A 27244-nucleotide genomic window follows, 5' to 3' on the forward strand; every position below is an offset into this window, starting at 1 on the left:
AAATACTAACAAATTTAAAAATACTTAATCTAAGATTGAATTTTATAACGGGTTCAGTATAAAGAACAAAATTAGTGCACATAAATAGAGACTCGGATTGAATTCAATCAGTTTTTAGATAAAAAGTCATCCAATTTAATTATAGTGCAGTTGAATTTTGATTGATTTAAAAAAAAATATAATTTAATTCAATTAAATAGATTAAATAATTCAAAGTACGTTTGTTTACATTTTTAAAAATAATTTTTTATTTTTAAAATAAAAAATTAAATAATACAAATATGATGGACAAAATATTTTTTAAATAATTTTTTTTAGTTCGTTCAGGTTTTTTTTTAATTTAATTTTTGACATAGCATTAAATTTGATCCGTTTTGATGTTGATGGACATTTTTAACGAAAGAGAGGATGAAATTATTGAAAATTTTTGAAAACTTTAAATATATTTTAAGTTTTTATATTTTAGTAATTTTTTTATTTTTAATCTCTCAAAAAAATTTATTTTAATTCTCATATTTTAATAAATTATTATTTTTAATCTTTCTTGTTAATATGATGAACAAAATTGAACATTTAATAATCTCTTGATAAATCATATCAGTAATAAAATTAAAAAAATAAAGATAAAAAATTATTTAAAGAAACAAATTAAAAATTCCCTAAAATATTAGCACTAAGGACATATTTAAGAGAAAAAGAAAAGAAAAAACAGTGCTGTTATATAGAAACAACCACGGTCCACTACTGCACTGGAAGTGGAACTGTAGAAGAAATGATGCATGCGGTGCCAGCTAAGCATGATGTCGGTTACACAATAATCCTCTTTCCCTGTCCCATGCCATCATGCAGTGGTTAGGGTTGCAGAAGTTGCATTCACTTTTCCTCTAAGCGACTCGTGGTTTTTTCTCGATCCACATTCAAGCTTGGTAAGCTATTTCCTTCACTTTACTATTTTGTTCACTGAAGACTTGCATTTGTCTTTTGTTCTTATCTTTTATCAGTGGAGGAATGAGTTTGGACGAAGGTTCTAGAAACTAGTGCGTTCACACTTGATCCCTCATTCCCCTCGAGGATTCCAAAGATCTTACCCTCTTAACTTGTTTTTACTGAAATCCCCATATTTTTCCAACCTTTGAAGATTGCAAAACTAGATTTGTCCTTTTACCAAAATAATTTTTGTTTTCTCTTCTTTCAAGAGCCAAAAATAATTATTAAATTAAAAATTTTAAATCTGGACAAGTATTAAAAAAAAGTTATATATATTGAATTTGGGGAACTTTCCAGAGCAAGTTCTTGCAAACAACACATTCTCATCACAGGGCATGTAATTTTATATAATCCTGATTTTTCATTTCGGATTACATCTAATCTAATAAGTGCTCATGCTTCAATTTCTATTTTAAGTTCAATTAGAATTTAAATTGTATATAACTTTTGAATCTAATTTTTTGAAATAGTTTTGCTTGTGTGAGTTGTGTCCATTGTTTTTTACTTCTTCTTAGGTGGTAAGTCAAAAGTAATAACTTTGTTGTGGAACTGGAAGCATAGTGTGCAAGTCTTTTTATATATGGAGAATCTTAAGTGGAAGATTGGTGATGACTTATGATCAGGGAAATATATAATATAGAAAGTCTAAGGTAAAATGTGTGAATCCATATATACATTTTCTTTTCTTTTCTTCTGCCACCAACTGGCATTGTAGAAACTTTACCTGAGAGTTTTGCCATCCATGATAAATTCGATAGATGTTTCTTAAATCAACGTCGACACTTGTGGGTAACAGGTACAGTGCTTCATACAGACACTTAGACTAGTATATTTGTTGTGGAGAGCAGCATAGCATTTTGTTCAATTGTTAGTTAATGTCTACGGGGTATTTGGAAGAGTTTACAGAGAGTTTATGAAAGTAGCTTATGACTCCCATGTGCCCTTTTCAGCTTATTTCAATAAGCTTTTTGGTACAGCCTGTCGAAATAAGCTTTTTTTATCTTATTTTATTAAGTTTCATGATCACATTTGTGTCATAGGTCCAAATATGATGAGAGCTTATCGGAAAAATGCTTAAGTTGATTACCCAAATCCACCTTAAATCTGAGTAAATCCAATGACTATTTATGCTTTTCATCTTGGTTGACTGTTATCAAATTTATTTTGCAGTATATCAGACATTGTGCTGTTGTGATGGTTAAAGAAAACGCAGTGTGGTGAAAGAGCCTTGGAATTAGTTGTTTGAGACCATTAAGAAAGTAAGCAATAGGATGTCAAATAGTAGGAACACTCACTGGTGCTACAGTTGCAGGAGGCCAGTTCGGCTGGGACGGCGAGATATGGTTTGTCCTAGCTGTAATGAGGGATTTGTTCAAGAACTTAATGATATGATGCATGTTAACCCTCTGGACTTCTTAGGAGTGGACAACAATGAAGAGCGAGACCAAAGGTTTGGACTCATGGAAACTTTCTCTGCTTTCATGAGGCATCAAATGGCAGATAGGGTCCATAGCCGAGATATCAGGGCACATTCAGACTCAATTCCCGAACACAATGCAGGGTTTGCTCCTCTGTTGATCTTTGGTGGCCAAATTCCTTTCAGATTGTCTGGACATGGTGGCTTTGAAGCTCTCTTTAACGGTGCTCCAGGAATTGGTCTGACAAGAGGTAACACAGGCGATTATTTTATTGGTCCTGGACTAGAAGAACTGTTTGAACAGTTTTCAGCTAACAACAGGCAAGGTCCCCCACCAGCGTCCAGGTCCTCTATAGATGCGATGCCTACTGTCAAGATCACGCAGAGGCATCTTCGATCAGATTCACACTGTCCTGTGTGCAAAGATAAATTTGAGCTGGGGTCTGATGCAAGGCAAATGCCATGCAACCATTTATATCACTCAGATTGTATTGTTCCATGGTTGCTGCAGCATAACACCTGCCCTGTCTGCCGTCAAGAGTTGCCACTGCAAGGATTGAGCAGTAACCGTGGTGCAAATGGTAGAAGTAGAAGCAGTTATAGTAGCAGTGGCAATGGAAGGGTAAGTAGTGGTAGGGAGAACCAAGGAAGGAGAAACCCGTTTTCCTTTTTGTGGCCTTTCCGTTCTTCAAATTCTAGCCGTAATGATGAAGCAACTGCAAGCAGCTCCCCAACACCAACTATCCCTGAGAATAGTCATCATAGAGGGTATTCTGGGTGGCCCTTTGAATGACTATACTCTATAGTGTGTGTAGTCCATTTTTTTAACTTGTTAGTTTACTCGTGTTGATTGAAAGATCATATGGACTGATGTTGATTGCTTAGAGTGAAAAACTGTTTGAGACCTGAGTATGGGAGTTGTTTTTCTAAAGTTGTGAACTATTTTTGAATGAATAGTTATTTATGCATAATTGCTTAAATTTAATATTCAACATAACAAGGGTGTTTTTATTTAGTAGATAAATATTTCAGAAAATTTTTAATTAGGTTTCATTTGGAAGAACTTAGAGAACTAATGGAAATAGCTTACGGTTCTTGTAAGCTCTTTTCAGTTTATTTTAATAAGTTACTCAGCATAGTTTATTAGAATAAACTTTTTTCAGCTTATTTCAAGAAGTTTTTTAGTCAAATGTGTTATAAATCGTTGTGTAATAAGAGCTATTACATAAAGGCTTAATTAAGCTGTGTTTCTAAAATGACTGTTAGTAGTTTTAAGAAAAGCTTATAATTGATGCTTTTGATGTGAAATTTGCTAAATTTTTTATAATTTTAAAAAAGTTTAATTACACTTTGTCCTTATATTATAATGTATATACGATTTTATACTCTCTAGTTTTAATTGTTTATATATATATTTTCCAATTTTTTAATTGTTTAAATTAAGTTATTTACTCCAAAATTTTATTTAATTATTTTAAAAATATAATAAATGTGTAACATATTAAAAATATTTAAATGAAGTATATAAAATATAACAAAAGACATTTTTTTTTTGTTTTTATTAATGTTAATATACTTTTGTTTTGTAAATTTATATAAATTAATGATGCGTTATGTGTTTGGAATATTTTTACTAATTATTACTAGATATATTTTGATGTGATTGATTAGATTTGTGTAATAAAAAAATTAAGAGATTAAATGTGAGTAATTAAACGTAGAAAGATTACATATATAGGTTAAATTAATTTTATAAATATTTTTTTTAAAAAATATATCGAAAACATGTTTGAAAGTTTCGTTTGAAAATTTTAATTTTTTAAGATTTTTTTTTTTTTACAAAAAATAGGACGTTGTGGTTCTACTAAAGTTTCTTACCCTTAGCCTATTCTTGCTCCATTTTGTGCCGTAAAGTTTTAGCACAATTTAGCGAAGTTTCAAGGTTAAGGTGAATTATGCGTACCTTATAATGGACCTTAACTTGTATATGCAAGAACACATACTTACAAATTTGCACACAAAAAAGTGTTCTTAAACCCTAAATCTTCTTGTTTTATTTCTTATAAAGATAAGGTGTTAGAGTTTAAGGGCTTAGACCTTATTCTTGACAATGATGAAATTGTTAAAGCTGTCACAAAGAACAAGTGACCTTATTCTTAGAAGAATTTAATATGGTTTATGAAGTTAAAGGTCATGATAAAATCCTAAATAACACAGAACTTTTGTCAAGAACTAAAAATTCCTTTATAGAAGATTATGAATTGTAATATTCTTCTTGGAAGTTCATCCTAATAATTAAACTCTTAGAGAAATCAATAAGTTTTAATTACTTATCTTAGAAATTAGATAATATTTAGGGAAAAATGACCTCTTAAAAATTTTAGATCTTAATAATGATTTTTTTTTTTGCTTAAATTTGATAATCTATTAGATTATAAGCATGCTCTCTTTGAGGGTTATTAGCTTATTTTATACCATTATCTGTTGGTGCAGAGGTGGAAGCCTTTATTTAGATGAAAAGATTATAGTCTTAAGAAAATAAGAATATGATTTCATATCCCTGATCTTCCTTTAGAACTCTATAATGGAAATTTTTTATGGTAGGTTGGTGCATGCTTGGGATTAATGCTCAAAATTGTTCCTTACACCTCCCTACTTTCTAGAGGAAGATTTCTTAGGATATGTGTGAAAATATATTTAAGAAAGCAATTGGTTCCCTCTTTTAACGTCTTAGCTTAGGAGTTCAAAGTATAATATGAGGGATTGCATCTTGTTTGTATTAAGTGTGAAAAATATGGACATAACCAGGAATTATGTAGAGAGTTTAGAACCTATTAGCTCTAACCAAGAAGGTTTAGAACCTATGTCTAGTATTAGTAACAAAGTTTCAGGTAATATTTGTGAGTCTGAGGAACCAATTGACTCTAGAAAGCAAAGAGGTCAAGACCGCTATATAGGGAAACTAGGACAAGAGCATAGTACCTTTGACCCTTGGATGCTATTAAAGAAACTTGTTAGGAAGAAACTAGGTCAATCTCAATCCCAAAAATATTGGCAAGGTTTGTCCCTAGGTTTGATGTCCTAGGTAATTCTATTCAAGGGATGGGTTAGAATATGGGTGATGACCATAGTAATCTTAAAATTGATCACATTGGTAATGAGTTACCTCAAAATGATATTTCTAAACCTAGATCTCTTAATAATTTTGTTAATAGCTCTAAATTGAATATTTATCTTAAGAAAATCCATAAACTAAACCTCTAACTAAATTTAGAAAATTGGGTGGAGAGAAACATGAAAGTACACAACCTGAGATTTTGATTGATCCATGTCATGAGCAAAATTCTCAAACTAAAATTAAGCAAGATAGACAAAATACTCTTCTATTAATGTCTTGAATCCAAAAGAATTTGATTGATAATAATTAGATGGGAAAGTCTATCTAAGACTTGATAGGCATCAAGTTTTGATACATATGAAAAACTTAGGACAATATGGTCTATGACCCTATTGATAGGTCACCTAACATTAACCTTTTAATGGATTTAGAAATTCCTCAAAAGAAAGCTCTTAGAACCTCTGAGACCGTCCAGTCTATGAACTGTAATAGAATTGAATCTCAACACTTTAAAGGCGTAGCCTATTCTCATTCTTAGTTCTATGAATTGTCTTTTTGAAAATTGTAGGGGTATAGAGAGAAAATCTTTTTCTAGATTAATAAATAATTTGATTATCATTTACAAATTATATTTTATTGCTCTATTTAAACTTAGAGTTAGCCTTAGTAAAATTGACTTGATTATTAAGAAAATTAATCTAGATGGTTTTGAAAAGATGGATAGTATAGTATATTTTAGAAGGATTTGTTGTTGTTGAAATACTAATAGAGTCAAAGTTTATGTTGGCTAAATCATAATTTTCCATTCATCTTAATAACTGCGGTCAATTTGATTGGATCCTCTCATATATTTCTGCTAGCCCTCGAGAAGGAATAAAAGTCGAGTGTTGGAAGGAATTAGTTGATTTTAATTTTGTACTCTATGATTTTGAAAAGGTATAAGTTAGACCTGCTAACCATTCTAGTATTAAAAAACTTGCTGAATGTTTAGATACCTATGGATTGTAAGATCCAGGGTTTAATAGTAATTCCTTTACCTAGCAAAGGAAAAGAAGAGACTAGATAAGACAGTTGCTAATGACTCTTGGCAATTGTTATTTCAAAATAGCTCATTAATTCATGTTCAAATCTTAAAGCCTGACAATGATGATCTTTGGCTAAAAATTAAAAATAAAGACTCTATCTGACATTATAAAATATCTTTTAATCTTTTAGCTCCTTAGGTAATTTACACTAATTTCCATACTTAGGTTAGAAATTCCTAGTTACCTTCTAATTCCTAGTCTGCAAATGTATTTAGATTTCAAATTAATGTTTCTGAATGGAACATTGTCTATTTTTGACAATATATTCAAGAGATAAAAAATGTATATTTAATAGAATTGAGGGTATTTACTGTAAGTTAGTTTTAGCGGATAATCTTTTTCTTACTAATCTTATGAAATCCTTACAAGAGGAATATTAACAAATTTTGGAATAAGAGGAGACTTTTTGGTACTATCATTATAGGGATAATTGACATAAACTTGGGGATAGGAATAATATATATTTTTATAGAGTTGAGATTTTTTTGTAGACAGAAATTTAATTAAAGCCCTAAATGATGAAAAGAATAATTGAGAATATGACTATGTGAAACTTAAATCCATTGCCTTTACTATTTTGAGGATATTTATTTTGATTCTACATTTCATCCTACCTTTATAGCTTAAATTCCTTTCTTTTATGTGACAATGCTAAACTTAATTTTAAGTTGTTTATTGAAGAAGTTAGATACTCTCTTTTTAGTATTGACAATTTTAAATCTATTGATCCCAATGATTTTCATGTTTTATTTTTTAAAAAATAATTAAAAAATTTGACTCCCTTTTTCTATAATTTTGTATTAAATATTTTTAAAAATCTTAAAAAAATTACAGTTATAAATAAAATTAGTATTACTTTAATTTCAAAGTTTAGTAATCTTGAGTATATTAAAAATTTTAAACCTATTTTTTTATATATGTTAATTATAAAATTGTAATTAAAATTTTAGCTAACAAAATTAGAAATTTTGTTTCCTTATCTTATTTCTACAAACCAAACTAGTTTTATTTCTATAGATAACTCAGTAATCATTAAATTTATATACTTTTTTGAAGATTATTTTTTTAATAATTGCAATATATTAAAATAATAATTTTTTTAATAAATATAATAAAATAATAAATATATTTTTGATAACATGTTATAATTATTAATTATTTAAAATTTAAAATTAATCCTCCAAAAAATTAAAGTCAACGTTTTTGTTAAAAGAATTATCTTAATCATTTATTTTTTGAAAGCTGTTTTAACTAAACATTAACCAATATCAGTCGTTAGGCCACCCTAAATTCAATGCACTGGTAGCAAGCATTTTAATTTGTTACAATACGCCGTACAACTTTTTGTCTTTCAAATTTTGAAAACAAATTATTATTTTCATAAAAGAAAATGAAAAAACAAAAACACAGATAAATCAGCACCACCCCCACTCTGGAAAAGTACTGTCGCTTTTACAAAAATCACTCCTTCCTCTCGCTTCTCTTTCCTTTCTTGCCTTCTTCTCGTTCCTTCCTTCAAACTTCAAACCCTACAACAAAATTAAACTCTTAATTCTCTTCATCACCATCTTATTATTATTATTATTATTATTATTAAAAAATCACACGCAGACTGAAACCCACTTTATCAGTTTCGCCGTTAAATGGGTACACCAAACTCAACCCAAACACACGATGGGTCCTGACCCTCTTTGCCGGCAATGGGAAAGCCCCGAGATGAACAACAAACCCTGCCTTCAACAGTCACCGCCGAGGATCAACGGCGGGATGCGGCGGCGGCAGGATGCGGTGGCTGCTGCGCCTCTGCCGTTGGACTCAGATGCGTCCTTGTCTTGCTTTTCTCAGTCGCGCTGTTCCTCTCCGCACTCTTCTGGTTACCCCCATTCGTTCACTTCGCAGATCAAAAGAATCTGCATTTCAATTCTAAGTACAAAGGTGAATTTTTCTTATTTTTTCATTGTTCATTTGACTATGGATCCGTTTTTCCATTTTTTTTTCTATTTTCTTAATTTATGAGGAAATAAATTGTGAGGGAAAATGGGAGCGATTTGGCTATAAGTATTTATTAATTTTTAATTTTTAGGTTTGTTATAAAATAAGGATAAGGATAAAGATGGCGTGGAATTAATGTTTCCGCGTGTCGGTAACTTAGATTTTGTTAAAATAAAACTGTCGGTTGCGGTTTTTAGTTTTCGTTACGGTTTTGTTAACATCTCACTTTAAACATGTAAAATTAATAAATTTTTATTAAAAAAAATCTATTATATAAGAAATATAAAGGTTTAATAAATATTTTTCTATGATTTTCAATAAAAAATAATAATTTTTAATCTTTTTTTGGTTTCCATCCAGTGTAATCCGAATACTACCGAGGTGGCTCACCTGAATGGATGTGGTGGGTGAGCAGTCTTGCTACTCGTACCAAACTCGGTGGTTATAATTTTTAAGGCTTAGAAGTGTTCGTTCTGAAAAGAAGGGGGTTTGTTCAACGGTCGTGGTTTATTTGGGAAATTGTTGTTACTTTCCTCTTGTCTATATGAAGTTAGGTTTGGAGCTTTTGATCTTGTGGACTTGGTTTTGGCGCTTTATTTGAAGATTGTGTTCTGGCGATGCATGTTCACAAACTTAAGGACATGCATTTGGTATTTTCGAAGCTTTTAGAGCTAATCACAATTTTAAGGAATCATGCTTTGATAGTGACAATCACAATTTGTTATTACTCTATTGCTTACTAGCACTGAACATGTCTACGCCCATAACTAGCATACTTGATTTGCATAAAAATTTACCTGTTAGTGCAAGAATCAATGGGGTTATAATAATAAGAGGAGCTTAAGGTGGAAATGACAAATGAACAACACAAGTGATTAAACACTGGAACAGAGAAAAAAGAAATGTTAGAGGCAGGGACAGAGAAGATATAAATAGCAAGAGAATGATGGGAATTTTGTAGTCTGATGCAATATTGGGGCAGCTAGCTTTGGAATATATATAGTTCTATATATGTTTCTTTAATAATATACCTTTTTGCTTCATGCTTTTGCATAGCATGTCTACTCATCCGGTACAACATTCTCATCTCTTACATTAAGTTTATTTTGTTGTTGCCAATGAATTTATTTGCTGGAATATTTAAAGGAAGTAATTTGTGTGGTTCATTGATACATGAAATTAACCTTCTTTCTTTGGGTTTTTGTCTATAGATGTATGGGAATTAATAAAAAACTGAATATTGGGTGATTAAATATTAGAATTCTATTTAAATAAAATCATTTCTAGTAAGAGGATTGCTAGGATATACTCTCTGACACACTTTCTTACTCTCAGTTATTGGTTGAAATTTATTAAAAACTACAAAAATATGACTGAGAATCATAAAATTAAGAGTGAAATCCACATGATTTTGTTAGTTTTCAATAAATTTTAACAAATGATAAAGAGTGTGTTAGAGAGCTTATTATTAGCATTTCTCTTCTAGTAATAATGGCTCAATTAGAGTGTGTATTGTTAACATTTCTGTTCTAGTAATAATGGCTCAATGATAAGTAACTTGTATGTGTCAGTAATGTCGTTACTTAAAAGGTATATGTAACTTTGATTTGTCACTTGTACCGGAATGATTAGAAACATGCATGTAATCTGATTCACATTCTGTTCCCACGAAAAGAGTAAAGGAACAAGTCAGACTGCAAATGTGTTGGAACATGTACTGTTTGTTTGACTCGAGAAATGGGATATTTTGTTTTCATTCTGGATATGGTGCTGCTACATCTCTTGTGATCACTATAAGTGGCTCTAATAAAATAATTTGAAATTTGATTATGAAGTTTAAAGCCATGGATATAAAATTCTTTTAGGTTAAACTGGTGACATATGGTGGTATTAACAATCAACTGAATAGGTCTCCTTGTTTTTTTCAGCTATCTCTTTATGGCTGCTTACAATTTTTATTCTAGTGTCCTACTTTCCTTTTGTTTGAATAACTATTTATTACATTAATTCTTGATCATGTCAAGTATTATTTGTATTAGTTAAATTATCTTTTGATCAAATTAATGTAGTTATTATGTATTTTAAGTTATGATTAATTAAATATTGAACATCCATACATGGTGTTTAGTTTTTATTTTGTTAGCAAAATCCAATTATAATAATGTTTGTTCCCCTTTAATTTCAAATGAATTCTCTTCTATCTCATCCATTTTGGTATTGGTCCTGTGGTGCAATGTTTTTTTGTGTCTTTTGACGTGCTGCTGAATGTGGCACTGAGACTGATACTATTTTAACTTTTCAGAAATAACATTCAATTGTTGAGAATACATGTTATCTACGAGAGGCATAAATGTTGTTTATTCAATTTATATGTAATGCAACATCTTTATGATGATCTTTCAATTTTGTGACATATGGAGATGAGATTGTAATTATATATTCCTTATCTTTTAAGCTCAAATCTTATATGTTGCCGTATATTATGTGATTTTTATGATACAGGATACACTATAATTATGGATATAAACATGATTATCAAATCTTTTTACTTAATGACATTGTTTTGCTGTTTCAGGTCATGATATTGTTGCAAGCTTTTATGTTAAGATGCCAGTTTCTTTTCTAGAGGATAACATCTTGCGGCTTTCTGATGACATTTTTGAAGAGATAGGGGTTTTCTCTACCAAAGTACCTCTCTCATTAGTTTCCTCTAATGAAATTTTATTAATATTTCATATTGATGTCATTCTTATTATCTTATATTTTAAAACCAGGTGGTCATTTTGTCCCTAGATCCTTTACCAGGGTCAAACATGACAAAAGTGGTGTTTGCAGTTGATCCTGATGGTAAATATTCAGAAATGTCTTCAGCTGCCATTAGTTTGATAAGAGCATCATTTACAGAACTGGTTATACGCCAATCATATCTCCAGCTCACTCCATCATTGTTTGGTGTTCCCTCCTTTTTTGAGGTGCTAAAATTTAAAGGAGGGATCACTATCATTCCCCAACAGACTGTGTTTCCTCTGCAGACAGTCCAAACATTATTCAACTTTACTTTGAATTTCTCTATTTATGAAATACAATCAAATTTTGATGAGCTGACAAGTCAGCTAAAGTCTGGACTACATTTGGCACCCTATGAGGTTTGTTTATTCCTCTTAATGTTTGCTCTTTGCTCTTGATTGTAAATATTATATATACCTGCTATTCTAAAGTTCAACTTCAGTTCTGATGTTATGGCAAATCTGTCAATATGGCTATGTTCTTGTGTAATTACCTCTATATGGATTGTGGGATCTCTGTCAGTTTACAAGTGTGTCAAGTTTGATGTTGGACTCTGTAAGCAGAATTAATAATAATATTATTCATGAAAAATAAGCAGGTTTTCTTGGATGTATAATCTCTATTTCATGATTTGAAAAGTATCCTAAATTGAGGAGTTCCCTACATAATATACATTTACCTGTTCTTGATACTTGCAAGATTTTCGATGACATACTGGTCTCAGTAAGCTGATTTTGATTGGGTTTCCTTGTTTGTATGCAGAACTTGTATGTCATCTTATCAAATTCTGAAGGTTCTACAGTAGTCGCTCCTACTATTGTTCAATCATCTGTCCTACTTGCAGTTGGGATTACACCATCAAATGGGAGGCTAAAGCAACTGGCACAAACGATCATGGGACATCATTCATGGAACCTCGGATTGAATAACACTGAATTTGGTAGGGTTAAGCAAGTTCGACTTTCCTCCATCTTGCAACACTCCCTCCATGGCAGTGGTGGTAGACGTAGTGGCTCTACCTGGTCACCTTCCCCTGCCCCTCTGCCTCATCGTCACCATCACCATCACCACCACCATCATCATCAGCACCAAAGCCACCGCCACAATGCCCAAGTATTTCCTGATATTCCACCTACACCCGAACCTGCACCTAGGACCGGGGAAGGTGCTACTTCACCTATGTTTGGTTCTTCTGCCCCTGCAAGAACTGTGCCTGCCCCAGGGAGAACTTATGCTCAGCCTCCTAGTTGTTGGTTTGGGTATAGGAAGAGGTTTACACGGAATACTCTGAAACATGTCCATCTAACACCTTCAGTTGCCCCTACTAATGCTCCACATTATCCTGTTACCTTTCCACGGGTTGGGACCCCATCACATGCCTCTTATTCAGTTCCTGCTTTGAGTCCTTTACCAAATGTAGCTTTTGCTAGTACTGAGCCCCCTCCTAATGCATATTTTCATGGGCCATCACCTTCTTCATGTGAGTATCCTTAATGTCTTAATTATATGGTAGTAATTGTTTGCATGAACTAACATATTAACTCTAAATTAGAGACAATTTGTTTTACAAATTTTTTTTGCATGTGCATGTTTTAATATCAAGAAACTTTTGGCTTAACTAACTTTGAAGAGCTAGTTCATAGGAGAAAGACTACTCAAGCCCCTATATGCTAGTTTGATGTGGGACTTCTTTAACACATCCCTCTTACACCCAAGGGTCTACATTTGGTACGTAAAGTTTGTAAGATTGAACATCTACGGGTAGCCCAACAGGATTGGATAAGCTCTTATACCATAATAAGATACTTTGGGTCTAACTCATTCTTAAAAGTTAACTCATAAGAGAAAGACTACGTAATTGCTTATAAGGAGTATTTTGATTCTATTTCTATCTAATGTGAGACATCTTAACAAATACCATCTTGTATTGAATTTTGTTTAGTTTACTCGGTTCATGAGGGAAACTAACACCCTTCTGATTGTGTCCTGCAAGTTCTTTCATGGTTTTGCATTTTTATGAGCACAAGCTCATACTAAGGTCGTGTCTTTGTCCTCTTTTTTTTTTTCCCATAGTCAAAATGTTTTTGAAGACACAAATAGTGGCATAGACCTGAAATGGAGGTTACTATTTCTTCAGTATTAGCTTAAATCATTATTAAACCATGAAGTCATACTACAACGAGTTTAATATTTAAAACATTGTATTTGACCATGAAATAATTTCCTTTCGACTGACATTCTTATTTTGCAGCTTCTGCAGGTTATGCTAGGACTGTCAAATGGACATCTTTAATGTTTTTAGTACTTGTATTACTTATATAAGCAAGTTCTGAACTGTATCATTCGGCCAGACAAACTAGAGTGCTATAAAGGTGAGCTACGCAAAGGCTAGCTTCACATCTGAGTGGATACTAGTTATCATTAAGAGTGTAAATAGTTGATTAAAAAGGTCCAGATCAAATGTATCCTTAAAAGGAAAAAAAAAATCCAGACGGTGTGTGCGTTTTCAGGTCAAAGTCTACAAGTGGCAGGCCTTGATTACATGCATCACTGATGTTTTGTAACGTTATATGGAAAAAGAAAATGAAAGGAAAAAGAAAAAAAAATTTGTAACAATTTTCTTTTTGGTTTCCGTCACATATAATCCTTTCTGTATATTCCACCAAGCCAGCTAAAGATGTCGGCCAAGCTAGAAACGAAATGTTCATCAGAGTGATCTCAATGGATCAGATTTGTTTGCATATGAATGCTTTCTTTCTTTCTTTCTCCTCTCACGTGAATTTCTTTCAAATTCCTTCCCGCACAACAAAGTTTTCTAAGAAGTGTTGAAAATAATTTCCTTTGAATTGTGCTTTTGATGTTAATGAACCTTGATATAATGTTGCTTCCAATTTCCAAACTCAATAAAAACAACTGTTTGTTTTCTTCTATATCATTATTATTGACCATTGGTTTTTTTTTATTTTATTTTAAAACTATGCTTAAAACACCCCAACATAGAGAAGAAACAAAAAGACAAAAAATTGTAGTTAATTAATTTTAAATATCAAAGGTATGTTGTATTTAACACTAGCATAATTTTATATTCTAAATTAGATCATGTTTACACAATTTTTCTAAATAAAATTATACACTAAAATTATGAATTTTAAATAAGGGTATAAATGAGATGAATTTTGTTGCATTTGTGTAAGTTGTAACACCTTTAATTTTATTATTTATTTATTTTGTTTTGTATGATAATTATTAATGCATGTTACTTGGAATTAGAAGAGTTGTAAGTGTGAGAGTTGTATGATTTCTCATTGTAGCGAGATACATCTTGTTGTAGTAAGAAAGATTATCTAAAATCAGGCTCACTGAAGCGAGAGAGTCTCGTTAGAGCGAAGAGTAGATAAGGATGATTCAACTGCATTCTCGTTAATTCTCCTACTGCAGCGAGGATTTTTTGCCAAGGGGCTTTCACTGTATTGAAAATGATAGACAACAGGGAAAAACTGATGTCTGATTTTTTCGCTGTAGCGAGAAGCTCTTGTTGTAGCGAGAATATCGTGAGCTACGGGGTATTTACGAGTTTTTAAGTTAAGAAACTTGGATTATAATTCAAGTTATGAACCTTCTCACTTTCCTCTGACTTCTCTCTTCTTCCTCTTAGAAAAACCCTTGGTAAACCCTACTCCTCCTTCGAATCCAAGTTTGGAAGTTCATTCCCTTTGTTATTTGGAAGAACTCAGTCTTTAGGCAAGATCCTTCACAAAATCCTTGCAAAATCATCTTACTGAGGTAAGGAGAGCTCTATCCCATCATTAAAATATAGCAAATCTTATGTACTTTTGAGAGCATGATGGTGTGTTTTCTTTCTTGTAAATATATGCTGGATGATTTTTATGTTGGGAAAACTTGGTGTGTACTTGACTATTCTTTGTATGATATGAAATATATCTATTGTAATATACGATTTGAGCTGAGTCTAGAGGTGTTCGAGCTCTGACAAATTGATGAAGTGATTATATATATATGAATGAAATTGGTGTGATTTGTATCTATGTTTGTTAGCCAAGTATGATTGAAAATGGCGAAGTTAGATTATGATGAGAATAAGGTGAAAGAAAGGATTTCATGAGTAAAGAGTGATAAAGAAATTTGTGTAAATAGTTACAAAGATACATTGAGAGTATGAAATATGAGGCCGAATGTGATAATCTGGGAAAAATATAGGGTGGTGAATGACATTCACCTAAGTGTACACAATATATCTAGAAGTGAATGCATCACGTGGCTTCACACTTATTTCTTGACTAACACTTCTACCTATACCTTTACTAAGAGGCCCTAAATTGTAAACGTTGTATCCGTGTACAAGGGCTAACTGGTGACTGTTCACCTATCTATGTAAGACCTCATGAAATGCTGGAGACAACCAACATCTATTATCTTAGTGCACTATAAAATGCTTATTTCAGAGGAAAACTTAGTAATTAGGTGGCTGAAGCATGTGTGTTCTGATTGATTGATTTAATTAATGTTTGATTAATACTGTGCTATTGATGATTGCATATGTTTTAGTGATGAGGAAGAAACTCATCTTTACTAATATTTTTAGGAAATGAGGATGATAGACCTTCAAAAACACATTAGGTTATTTGAACTAATAATAAGTAGTAGACTTAATAATGAATTTAAGGAATGACAATGGCTTTGTCTTTATAAATTTATCATAAGTAGTCATGATGATTCTGGTACTGTACTTTCTTTGGAACTAACCATAGGTTATAATATTCCCTTTGAGTACCCCATTAGTGGTAGGATACACTACACTCTATCTGTACATATACCATGGTTTAATCAGGGCACCAAATGCAGTAAATTATGTCTACACCTTCTTGGATCATGATTATTGTGGAAGACCCACCTGATTTACCTCAAAACAAGTGACTGGTAACAAGATTGTAGCTGACACTTGAGACCTTGGAGAGGATAAGGAGTTGACATTGGAGGAGTTAGCCAAGATAGAGGGCTGACACAGTGATGAAGACTAGGCTCATGGTCTCAGTGTTTTGGGATGTGAGTGATATGCTCATTAAGACTTAGTATATTTTGATTTTATAAATTTATAATTTAAGTCCTAATGCATTTTAAGAAACAATTTGTAAATATTAAATTTATGTACGAAATAAAGTTTAGCTGTGCATTTTTTTTATTCCTGTGTAATATAAATTATTAAAATTTTAAATCGTATTTTCGTTAATTGTAGAATTTATGAAATTTTCATAGATAGATTTATTGGCAGGAATTTTTAATCCTATTATTTTCTCATATTACATGTTTTGTAACAAATTCATTTTTCCTCAATTCGTCAAAATAATAATAATAATAATTTTTTTTTGTGTATTTCCAAAGGTGTGGGGTGTTACATAAGTAGTAAATTGTATGTTTAAATATATATTTGGCTGAAATTGTATTGCAGTGACAAGAATAAAATATAGTAATAGGAGAAAGAACTTACATAAGTTAATTTGATTTACATTTATGAAATTATAGACAGATTTAAAGATTTTTATTATTATAACTATGAATATAAGTTAAAGATATGTAAAAAAAGTCTTATAAACTTTTAAAGTTTATATACATAATGTCTTATGACTCATTATAATAACTTATAACTCCTTATTATAACTCATTAAAGAAAATAATAGTTAAAATTCAAGAGATACAAGATCACATTTATAAGAAATATTGTCAATACACCAAATCAAGACATTTGACTTGAATTCTCTCCAAACATCAGTACCTAAACAACAACTTTCTTTGGTCTTAAGCTATAAGAACATTTTTCAAGTCCAAGTTATACTTGATTTTTTTTGTAGGCAAAAACTTAATTAACATATTATTTGAATTATCAACAATGACTATGTTATCTATGGAGAACAAATTGTCTTCAATCACATCTCAAATAAAATTTAATCTAACAGCATATGCTTTGATGTTTTATGATATACTGTATTTTTAACTAAGTTCAATGCACTTAAGCTATCACAATAAAAAACATGTCTTTGCACATCCAAGCTCAAACTATCAATGTAACGCCCCGAATTTTGTAATATTAATTTTTGTTATTTATATAAATCTAAATGCATATATATGTGTGTTGATTTACTTGATAATGATGTTTATGTGTATTAAGTATATAGATGTGTGTATTGTGTGTATGCATGACTAGATAGGGCTGAGATGGGTTAAGTGCCTAAGTGCAGGGCGTGATACTGGGCTATTCTCGCTATAGCGAGAGGATTCTCGTTGTACCAAGAGGGCCTTGGGAGGAAGGACCAGAACTGTCGCTTTCTCATTGTAGCGAGAGACGTCTCACTATAGCGACAGTTTGGGGTGCATTTTTGGATGCAGTCTTGCGAGAGGGTCTCGCTGTAGCGAGATTCTGCAGAAATCAGGGTGCAGTTTCGTTTGAGATTTTTGCTGCAGCGTGAGGGCGTGTCGCTGCAGCGAGAATATCTCGCTGTAGCGAGAGTGTCGCTACCAGAAAAGGATTTAAATGGAGTTAGGGTTTGGGGAGGATTATTTCTCCTTGTCCCTTCAAAATTTCTTTGATCCTCTCGTTCCCAAAGCCATATTCCACTGATTAATTGCCTTCAAAGTCGTTCGGGAGCTTGATTGAAGGTTGACTCCTTGTGGGGAACGCTTGGAGGTGAGTTTTAATGGTTAAGGTTCTGTTTCTCATCCCCTTTTCTCTGTTTCTGGGTTTCTTTAGGTTCTCATGGAGTTTTTCCATGTGTTTTAGGCTGCAATCTGTGTAGGGAGCATGTCCGTGGTCGAATCCAAGTGTGGGTCTTCAATCCAAGGTAAGGGGGGACTCTACTCTATCTCAATGTATTGTAATTCTTGTGTGTTTTGATGATTAATGCAATGTGGCTGAGATAGAAGATAGAAATTGTGTGTTTGATGAAAATTGATATGCAATTTGATGTGTGATAGAATAATTGGACCCCGTGAGGGTGATTGTGTGTGATGGAATGTCATTGATTGGTGAATTAATGATATTGTGAATAAATGTGGGCTATGTTCCATGTATTTGAGTACCATGTGGGCTGTGGACTGTGTGTAAGGACGACTATTGCATGCGTGAATGAAATATGTGTGAATGGGCGTGTTAGCACCGTTGTAATGTGCTGTGAATGGTTCAGCGATACACTGGGGATATGGGAGATGAGGACGGTAGAAATACCTTGGAGAAGAGGGAGTGGTGGTGACACCGACTGCGGAACGGGTGCACCACGGGCCACACACTTTTTCCTGATTAGACCTCTGACCACTATCCTTGCTGAGCGACCCGTGACTGCCCACATGGTATCCGTGAGGCGGGGATAACCGGCAACCATTCATGGTGTAAATATGTGATCATAGTGCTACAGTAAGTGTGGCTGGCGTGCATATGCATGAGTTTATAAATTATTCTTATGGATGTGAAATGCTGCTGATGTCGTGAGTGCATCGATATTAAATTGACATGAGCTGTGTGTTAATGCTGCCTGTGATTGTAATTATTTAATGTATTGGGAATGTACTGAAGGTGAGACTTTATGTTGATTGTGTGTCTTTGGGTAGTGTAGAGTACTCACCCTTATATTTATTTTTCAGGTAATCAAGACGATCAACACCAGACTCAGTGAAGGGGTGGATGGAACTGCTATAGGACTTAGCTTTTATTTTGAAATTGTTGTAACTGAACTAGTCTTGTAGCAGTCATTTGATATTAATTTGTAACCCTTCCCTTGTTTCGAAGTATTTTATGAAAAATGGGTTATTCTAATTTGCAAAATTATTATTAAATTGAAATTAAAATTAAGGTGTTATAATCAATAAGACCTTGCAACCATATATCTCTTTTAACCCATTTTGTCAATGACATGTACTTTTCTTCTATATAGACAAAACAAGAATAGGTTGAAGTGTTGCTTTTAAACTAATAGCACATCCATAAAGAGTATAGATATAACATGTCTATGATCTCCTCTTCAAAACTTCATAGTCAAAATTTTGCATAGCTAACAATACCATTACCAAATCCATTATAACCATAAATCTGACAACTATCATTAATTCCTTTCAGATTTTGCTTAAATCTACACTAACAACATAAGCCAAATTTGGTCTAGTGCAGATCATGACATACATCAAGCTTCCAATAACAGTAGAAAAAGAAATGTCACTCATATACTCCTTCGAGGAATTGTGCTTCAATCAAATTTAAAAGTGCTCATCAACTTAGAATTCTCCATTTGAAGATATTACAACAACTTTTCAATGTATATTTCTTCTAAAATACATAAAGTAGACCTACAATCATGTCTTTCTAAATTTCCATGTCCAAAATCTTCTTGACTACATGCACTCTTAGTCTATTATGATATTGTTACATATCAGTTTTTTGTTTGACTGCATCAGCGTTAGAGACTAAAAACAAAAATTTATAAAAAAATAAGGATTAAAGCAAAAAAAAATATTATTTGAAGAGACAAAAATTAAAAATTTGCTAAAATGTGAAGACCAAAAACATATTTAAGCCAAATTAAAAAAATTCAAATGAATATTTCAATTATAAACTCTCATGATGTTATTTTTTAAGTAAAACAAATAATTAATTAATTAATTTGTTTTATTATTCACACAATGATTTATCATAGCAATATATAAATTATTCTATCATTCACACGATATAAAATTGTAAATATATCAATTTATATACATTATTTAGTACCTCGTGCATGTGAATTATTTTATATTTTATTTTTATCTTTATATCTTTTCTTATCTAAAGAGTAAAAATAAAATTTTCAAATTTCCATAAGAATGAATGACAACAATGTATAGATTATACTATTATTAATAAATTATAAACTTTTAATGCCAAATTTTCTCCCTTATTTATAGAAAAATTAACAAATTTAAAAAATTATTCTCCTAAATCATTTTAGCACTTTTAGAACTATGAAACTCTGATTTTTTTTATTGTATTAAGAAATACATAAGAGTGAGGATTAAAATCCTTTGGGCCTAATTATTATAAATCTTTTTCTCTTTAATAAATAAAATGTAAGATTAGGAATGAAATAGAACTCGATTATTATACAATTTAGGTAAATTATTTTATGAATATTATAGAGTACTTATATTATATATTCTTTACGCGTAATTAGACTTCTAAATTTGGATATAGTTAAACGAACAATTTTTTAAAATTTTTAAAATTCTTTAAAAATTCTAATAGTGGCTTCTTTTGTATATATTTTTTTCTTATATATTTTTTATTTATCATTTTTGTTTTCCTAACGTAGCAACTCAGGTTGCAACAATAATGACTTTATTAGGGATATTCAAGAGTTAAACCCTAATTTAAATCATTGTGTATTTTTTTTTAATAATTGTTTGTTTGAATATTTGTTCTTCTATTGTACATGTATATTGTTATTTCCTTATTTTTTTTAATGCTTATTTGCTACATGTTGTGAAACCGTAGGGTAGATGACCATTATTATTATATATGTTTTTATTGTTTGTTCATTTTGTAATTACATGGCCTAAAGATTTATTTTCTTCATCACACACCACATGCACACATTGCACGGTGGGTCCTGTGCTTGAGTGTGAGTAACCTTAGACTTAAGGGATTGCATAGTATAACAATTTAGATGTACATCATATTTGTCTATTATGAAAACTCCAATTAGAACATCTTTGTTTGTATATATCCTTACATCTAGTAAACTATATATTGATTATGGATGAGAATTTAGAATAAATTTATCTTTAGGTTTTGTAAATCACATTAAGTTAGGTCACATATTATAAATGTCTCATATCATTAGTGTAGAACTCTAGAAACTTTGATAGGACATTGTGAGAACATTTTTATTATTTTCTTTCAATTATAAAACAAGGATATCCTAAAAGTAATTTAAAATTATAATATTTTTAGACTTTTTTAAATTGATAAAAGAATTCATACATTCTAGCATCTATTAATAAATAAGTAATAAAATATTTGGATAAAAATTTTAGCATAACTTTTTTAATAAATTCTAGCTTGACTTTTTGTACTATTTCATTTTCATTATCTTTTTCTTAGTAAACATTTAGAATAAAACACTTGAATCATTAGTGTATAGTATGAAATTTTGCCAAAAAAATGTAAATTATTATTATTATTATTATTATTTTTACACCTTTTAAATACAATGAAATTCCTTTACTAACATAACCTAAAAATAAAATATTATGAAAATAAATACATTTGTATGCATCACAACATTTTGTTAAAAAAAAAAAACTCTTATTTTTATTAGGCATTTTTATACATTCCATTTTCTCATGGAATAAAGCATGCATTCAAATAAATAATAATTGTTATTACAAATCAATAAAGTTAGCCAAAAAAAAAAAAAATCCATGATTGAAGTATGTTATCTTTATATTTAATAAAAATAGGGTGTTTCACATTATTAATGACTAAACTCTCACTTTAATCCCTTAAATAGTAAGTTTAAGACATTTTAATCCCTAAAATTTTAAAAATTTGATATTTGTTTCTAACTTCTATTTTTGTTGAACATTTTTCTCTTTAACCAATACACAATAACATAATGTTGACATGTTATATTACGTGACAAATGTGTAAGTTGAGTTGACAAAAAACAACATCATTTTACCATTTAAAAATAGTTATGCAAATCTTCTCTTCCTTTTTCCACCACCATTTTCATTGGGGTCTCTAGTTCAAACATTAGTGAATAAATTCACCCACTCTTCGAGCTCTCATTGGCACTTGTATATGCTACAAACGAACTATCCCTCAAGCATTCTTCTTGCACTCTTATATTCATCATTGCATCCACACACACCTTCAAAGTACTGGAACCTTCACAAGAGGCACCTCCGTAAACCCTCGCTGCTTCAACATGTGGACTTGTTTCGTGACTCATGTACCCACTCGACTTGTCTCTATGATACCATTCCTTCTCAAACTTAGGTTTAAACCTCTCTAAGATACCTTCACTCCATACATTATGGAAACTTTGCTTTCGTTGTCAATACAGCTAATGTTGAAAATAAAGTTCATAGTTATCTTGGGTACCTGCTCTATCTATTACCTGTCCTTGATTACGAGGTCGTACACGTGTCAAAAATAAACCTAATTACTATAGTACGAGGCAAGCAACCAGGATCGTTTCCCAAAAGATCACAGAGACGAATTAATCTATTTGGAGAGTATGTAGGACAGGGGGGGGAGAGGGGGTGATATAGAATCAATAAAACAAAGTTAAAGTTGAAAGGATTAAATCAATTGGAAAAACACCTAATTCAAGAGTCAAGAAAGAATAAGAAAACATTCAATCACGGAATCCCAAAATACATATTATTCAAATTCGGTGGTTAAAGACTAGATTCAACTGAGACCTCAAATTAAATGAAGCGATCACATGAAAACTGTCATGCATTTGATTAACACAAATTCAATTAAACTTAGAAACCTCAAAAAACCTAATCGAACGTGTTAACTTTCTAAACCACTTAATTAACCTTAATTTCCAAAAATCAATTCATGCACTTCAACCGAAAGAAAACAATGAATTGAATTGCCTCTAAAAAATAAATCGAACAAAAACCTTCAATTCATGATATTAATCAAAATGGAGAGAAACAAGAAACCAGGAAACCCGAATTCAAATATAAAATCTACAAACCGACTCTCATGAATGTTGCATTCTGTTGATCGTTGAACTAGATAAACAAAACTACTCCTCCATGGATGGAAGCTCACGAAAACAAAAATCTCTAAAAAAAAATGAGTAAAAAAAAAAACTGTCTTCCAAAAAGAAAAACTCCCTATCTTTTATTCAAATATGACTTTTCAAAATCTTCAACAACAAACCGTAACTTTCTCCTTCTAATTCAGCCAGGAAGCACATCTGTTATGATTTTTATTGATCTTCCATTCAAGCCACAGGTGTTAGCTTTTAAATTCCATTGGAATGAGTCGAATCGAGCATCTGTGGTCTGAGATATGACTCAAACACTGCACTAAGGTCTAGAACCACGAATTACGTCTTCTAGCCCAGTTTTGGTCCAATTTTGTTTATGGATGCTATGATTCAGCCTTAAAATCTCCATGAGTGTTGTAAGCCCATCTCTTAACTTTCAAATGCAATTGGAATCACTCAAATCTGATAACTATAGCCTGAGAAATTACCTACACAATACGCAAAGGTCAAAAGGCTCTAAAATCCAAAAATTAACAAAGTTTAACAATTAAGCCCAATTAAGCCCAATAATATAAAACTCAGCCAAAAAAATACACTTAAGCACAATTCACAACTAATTAGGCCTATTACAAAACTATCACAAGTGTATAAAATTCATTGATCAAAACCCCCACACTTAAGCTTTTGCACTCCTGGGCAAATACACAACAATTCACTAAGTATGCAAAAAAAATGAACAAAGATGAATGCATGAAAACAAAATTTTACATACTTTACAATGAATCCTAGGCATGAGATGAGGTGAGCATGATACAATAAAAGAACATTCCAAGTGTCAAGAAGTCAACAACTCTTATCATTCCAAGCAAACAAGGAGCAAATCGAACTAAATGGTGAACCAAAAGTGATAGAATCCTCTCTATGCACGCTCTCTATCTCTCAAGTGTTCAAGTTTGTGTTTACACTCAAGGTACTCATGAAAGCAAGCACTACCATAGGCTTGACAAGCCTCTAATTTCTACCACTTGAAGCATATGCACATAAAGATCAAAAGGACTTTATTAGGGTTGTAATGGGGCTAAGGTCAAGATGGATAAGAAAAGTCATTTAAGCTATAACCCTAAGGAAATAAAAGGAGCACTGGGGAACGAATCATACATAAGGGTCAACCCCCCCAATAAAATAGATCAATGACAATGAACAGACAAAATACTTCTCTTATGCTTCCTTTGCAATTTTTCTTTCTGCACTACAACCTCTTATTGATTGATTGATTTTTTTTTTTTTTATAAACCCTCCCCCACACTTAAATCACACATTGTCCTCAATGTAAGCACAACAAAATAACATGGAAAATAGACAAGTGTAATGAAAGAGTAGAAAAAGAAGGGCAAACTCTCTCATTAAGTGTATGTGGCTGCCAATAGGCGGACCTCCTCTATTTCCAATAGTATGTCCTCATGAAATGGCTTTAAGCGATGGCCATTCACTGTGAAAGCTTTGTCTGTGGTGGGCTCTAAAATCTATACTGCACTAGAAGGAAAAATCTTTATCACAATATAAGGACCTAGCCACCTAGAACGAAGCTTACCAGAAAAATTTTTGAGGCGAGAATTGTAGAGAAGCACTTTCTGGCCAATAGAGAACTCCTTCCGTAACAACATCTTATCATGGATGAATTTAGTATTTTCTTTGTATAGGTGGGAGTTCGCATAAGCTTCCATTCAAATCTCTTCCAACTCTTGAAGCTGGAGCTTCCTGTGTATTCCAGCCTGGCTCAAATCAAGGTTACAATTCTTCACTGCCCAGTAGGCTCTATGTTTAATATCCACCGGTAGGTGGCATGCTTTGCTAAAAATAATCCTATAGGGGGACATCCCCAAAGGAGTTTTGTAGGTAGTGCGGTAAGCTCATAATGCATCCTCCAATCTCTTGCTCCAATCCTTTCTGTTGGGCTTGACTATTTTCTCCAAGATCTGTTTCAACTTCCTATTTGACACCTCTGCTTGTCCATTGGTCTGTGGATGGTATGGAGTTGAGACCTTGTGAGTGACACCATATTTCTTCAGCAAGGCTTCCAAGTTCCTGTTACAAAAGTGGCTACCCTAATCAATGATGATAGCCTTGAGCACTCCAAACTTGCAAAAAATGTGTGATCTAACAAAATCTACAACAACATGGGAATCATCAGTCCGAGTGGCCTTAGCCTCCACCCACTTGGAGACATAATCAACAACCAATAAAATGTAAATAAAACCAAAAGAAACAGGAAATGGATCCATAAAGTCAATGCCCCAAACATCAAATATCTCACAAAACAATAAGGGTTGCTGAGGCATCTCATTCCTACATTGAAATACTACTTGTTTTCTGACATTGTGCACAACTTTTACAAAATGTGTAAGCATCACGAAACAATGTGGGCCAGTAAAAACCAGAATCTAAGACCTTCCTAGCAGTGCGCTGTGGCCCAAAGTGACCCCCACATGGAAGAGTATGATAAAACTGCAAAATAGATGGTATCTCTAGCTCATGCACACAACGCCTAATGACCTGGTCACTACATATGCGCCATAAGTAAGGATCATCCCAAACATAATACTTAGCCTCACTCTTAAGTTTCTCTATTTAGTGCTTTTTAAAATAAGCAGGCAACTCAGAAACAACCAAATAATTTACTAAGTCAGCATACCATGGATCCTTACCTTACAGCTCTAATAGCTACTCATCTGGAAAAGTCTCACGGATCGGGAGAGGCTCTAAAGTTTGTGGGATTCGACTCAGGTGGTCTGCTACCAAGTTCTCGGCTCCACTCTTATCTTTGATCTCAATATCAAATTCTTGCAAAAGCAACATCCATCAGATGAGTCTGGGCTTTGCATCTGGTCTGTTTAATAGGAACTTTAGTGCAGCATGATCAGAAAAGACTGTCACTTTAGTTCCTAACAGATAAGCACGAAATTTATCTACAGCAAAAATGATAGCCAGAAGCTCCTTCTCAGTGGTGGTGTAATTTGCCTATGCAGAGTCTAAGGTTCAGGAAGCATATGCTATGACGTGAGGAATCTTCCTAACCCTCTGTGAAAGAACAGTGCCTACTGCAAGGTTTGATGCATCACACATAAGCTCGAACAGGTACTCCCAGTTAGGCGGCTGAAGCACAGGAGCAAAAACCAGATGCTGCTTCAACTTGTCAAAAGCTCTCCTACAATCATCGTCAAATTGGAAGTCTATTTCTTTTTGTAGCAGCTTGGATAGCGAAAGAGCACTCTTGCTAAAGACTTGGATGAATCTCCTGTAAAAAGCTGCATGTCCAAGAAAAAAACGCACTTCCCGTACACATGTGGGGTAAGGTAAAGAGGCAATAATATCGATCTTAGCTGTATCAACAGCAATGCCCTCACTAGAAATGACATGTCCTAAGACTACACGCTGCCCAACTATAAAATGACATTTTTCAAAATTCAAGACAAGATGAGACTGAATGCATCTATGCAATACCCTATCAAAGTTGTCTAAACATGCATCAATTGATTGACCATATATAGTGAAATCATCCATAAAGAGTTCCATACAGTTCTCAAGAAAATTAAAAAAAATACTCACCATACATCTCTGAAATGTACCTGGGGCGTTGCATAAACCAAAAGGCATCCTCCGATATGCAAAAGTGCCGAATGGACAAGTAGAGGTGGTCTTTTCTTGATCTTCTGGTGCAATATGAATCTGGAAATAGCCAGAAAACCCATCAAGGAAGCAATAGTGTGATTGACCTGCCAACCTCTCAAGCATCTGGTCAATGAAGGGCAAAGGAAAGTGATCATTCTTGGTGGCCTGGTTCAGCTTCCTAAAATCTATGCAAACTCTCCATCTGTTTTGCACTCTTGTAGGCACCAACTCATCCTTGGAATTCTTTATCACTGTAGTGCCAGTTTTCTTAAGAACCACTTCCACTTGCTGTCTGAAATTGGATAAATTATGCCAGCAGCTAGTAACTTGCTGACTTCCTTTTTTACGACATCCAGAATGAGCGGGTTGAGCCTTCTCTGGGGCTGCCTCACTGGTTTGGCTCCTTCTTCTACCTAAA

At 32.5% G+C, this 27244-nt stretch overlaps 2 protein-coding genes across 4 annotated transcripts; both read left to right on the forward strand.

The window, feature by feature from the left end:
- The first annotated feature begins 752 nt into the window (after positions 1-752).
- Positions 753-3371, forward strand: LOC113871214 (probable E3 ubiquitin-protein ligase RHC1A). The gene is made up of 2 exons (XM_027508150.1): positions 753-926; positions 2158-3371. The coding sequence occupies exon 2, from the start codon at positions 2259-2261 to the stop codon at positions 3195-3197; it is 939 nt and encodes a 312-aa protein (XP_027363951.1). The 5' UTR covers positions 753-926; positions 2158-2258; the 3' UTR covers positions 3198-3371.
- Positions 3372-8036: 4665 nt separating this feature from the next.
- Positions 8037-13997, forward strand: LOC113871213. 3 transcript variants are annotated; one of them, XM_027508149.1, is made up of 6 exons: positions 8050-8542; positions 8960-9153; positions 11175-11287; positions 11374-11745; positions 12149-12866; positions 13638-13971. In XM_027508149.1, exons 2-6 carry the CDS (start codon positions 9144-9146, stop codon positions 13706-13708), a joined length of 1284 nt encoding a protein of 427 aa, XP_027363950.1. In that variant the 5' UTR covers positions 8050-8542; positions 8960-9143; the 3' UTR covers positions 13709-13971. The 3 variants fall into 3 exon arrangements, with proteins under 3 accessions (XP_027363949.1, XP_027363950.1, XP_027363948.1); XM_027508147.1 differs by having other exon boundaries at positions 8056-8542; positions 8960-9002; positions 13638-13997; XM_027508148.1 differs by lacking the exon at positions 8960-9153 and having other exon boundaries at positions 8037-8542; positions 13638-13992.
- The last annotated feature ends 13247 nt before the right edge of the window (positions 13998-27244 follow it).

Source organism: Abrus precatorius, unplaced genomic scaffold (assembly GCF_003935025.1).
Source record: "Abrus precatorius isolate BTA unplaced genomic scaffold, Abrus_2018 Scaffold7, whole genome shotgun sequence".
Classification (NCBI taxonomy): domain Eukaryota; kingdom Viridiplantae; phylum Streptophyta; class Magnoliopsida; order Fabales; family Fabaceae; genus Abrus; species Abrus precatorius.

Coding starts and splice junctions, on each gene's coding strand:
- LOC113871214 (XM_027508150.1), top strand. CDS start 2,259: ATGTCAAATAGTAGGAACACTCACTGGTGCTACAGTTGCAGGAGGCCA.
- LOC113871213 (XM_027508147.1), top strand. CDS start 8,282: ATGGGTCCTGACCCTCTTTGCCGGCAATGGGAAAGCCCCGAGATGAAC. Junction 8,543..8,959: donor TTTCAATTCTAAGTACAAAG/GTGAATTTTTCT, acceptor GTTTCCATCCAG/TGTAATCCGAATACTACCGA. Junction 9,003..11,174: donor GGCTCACCTGAATGGATGTG/GTGGGTGAGCAG, acceptor TTGCTGTTTCAG/GTCATGATATTGTTGCAAGC.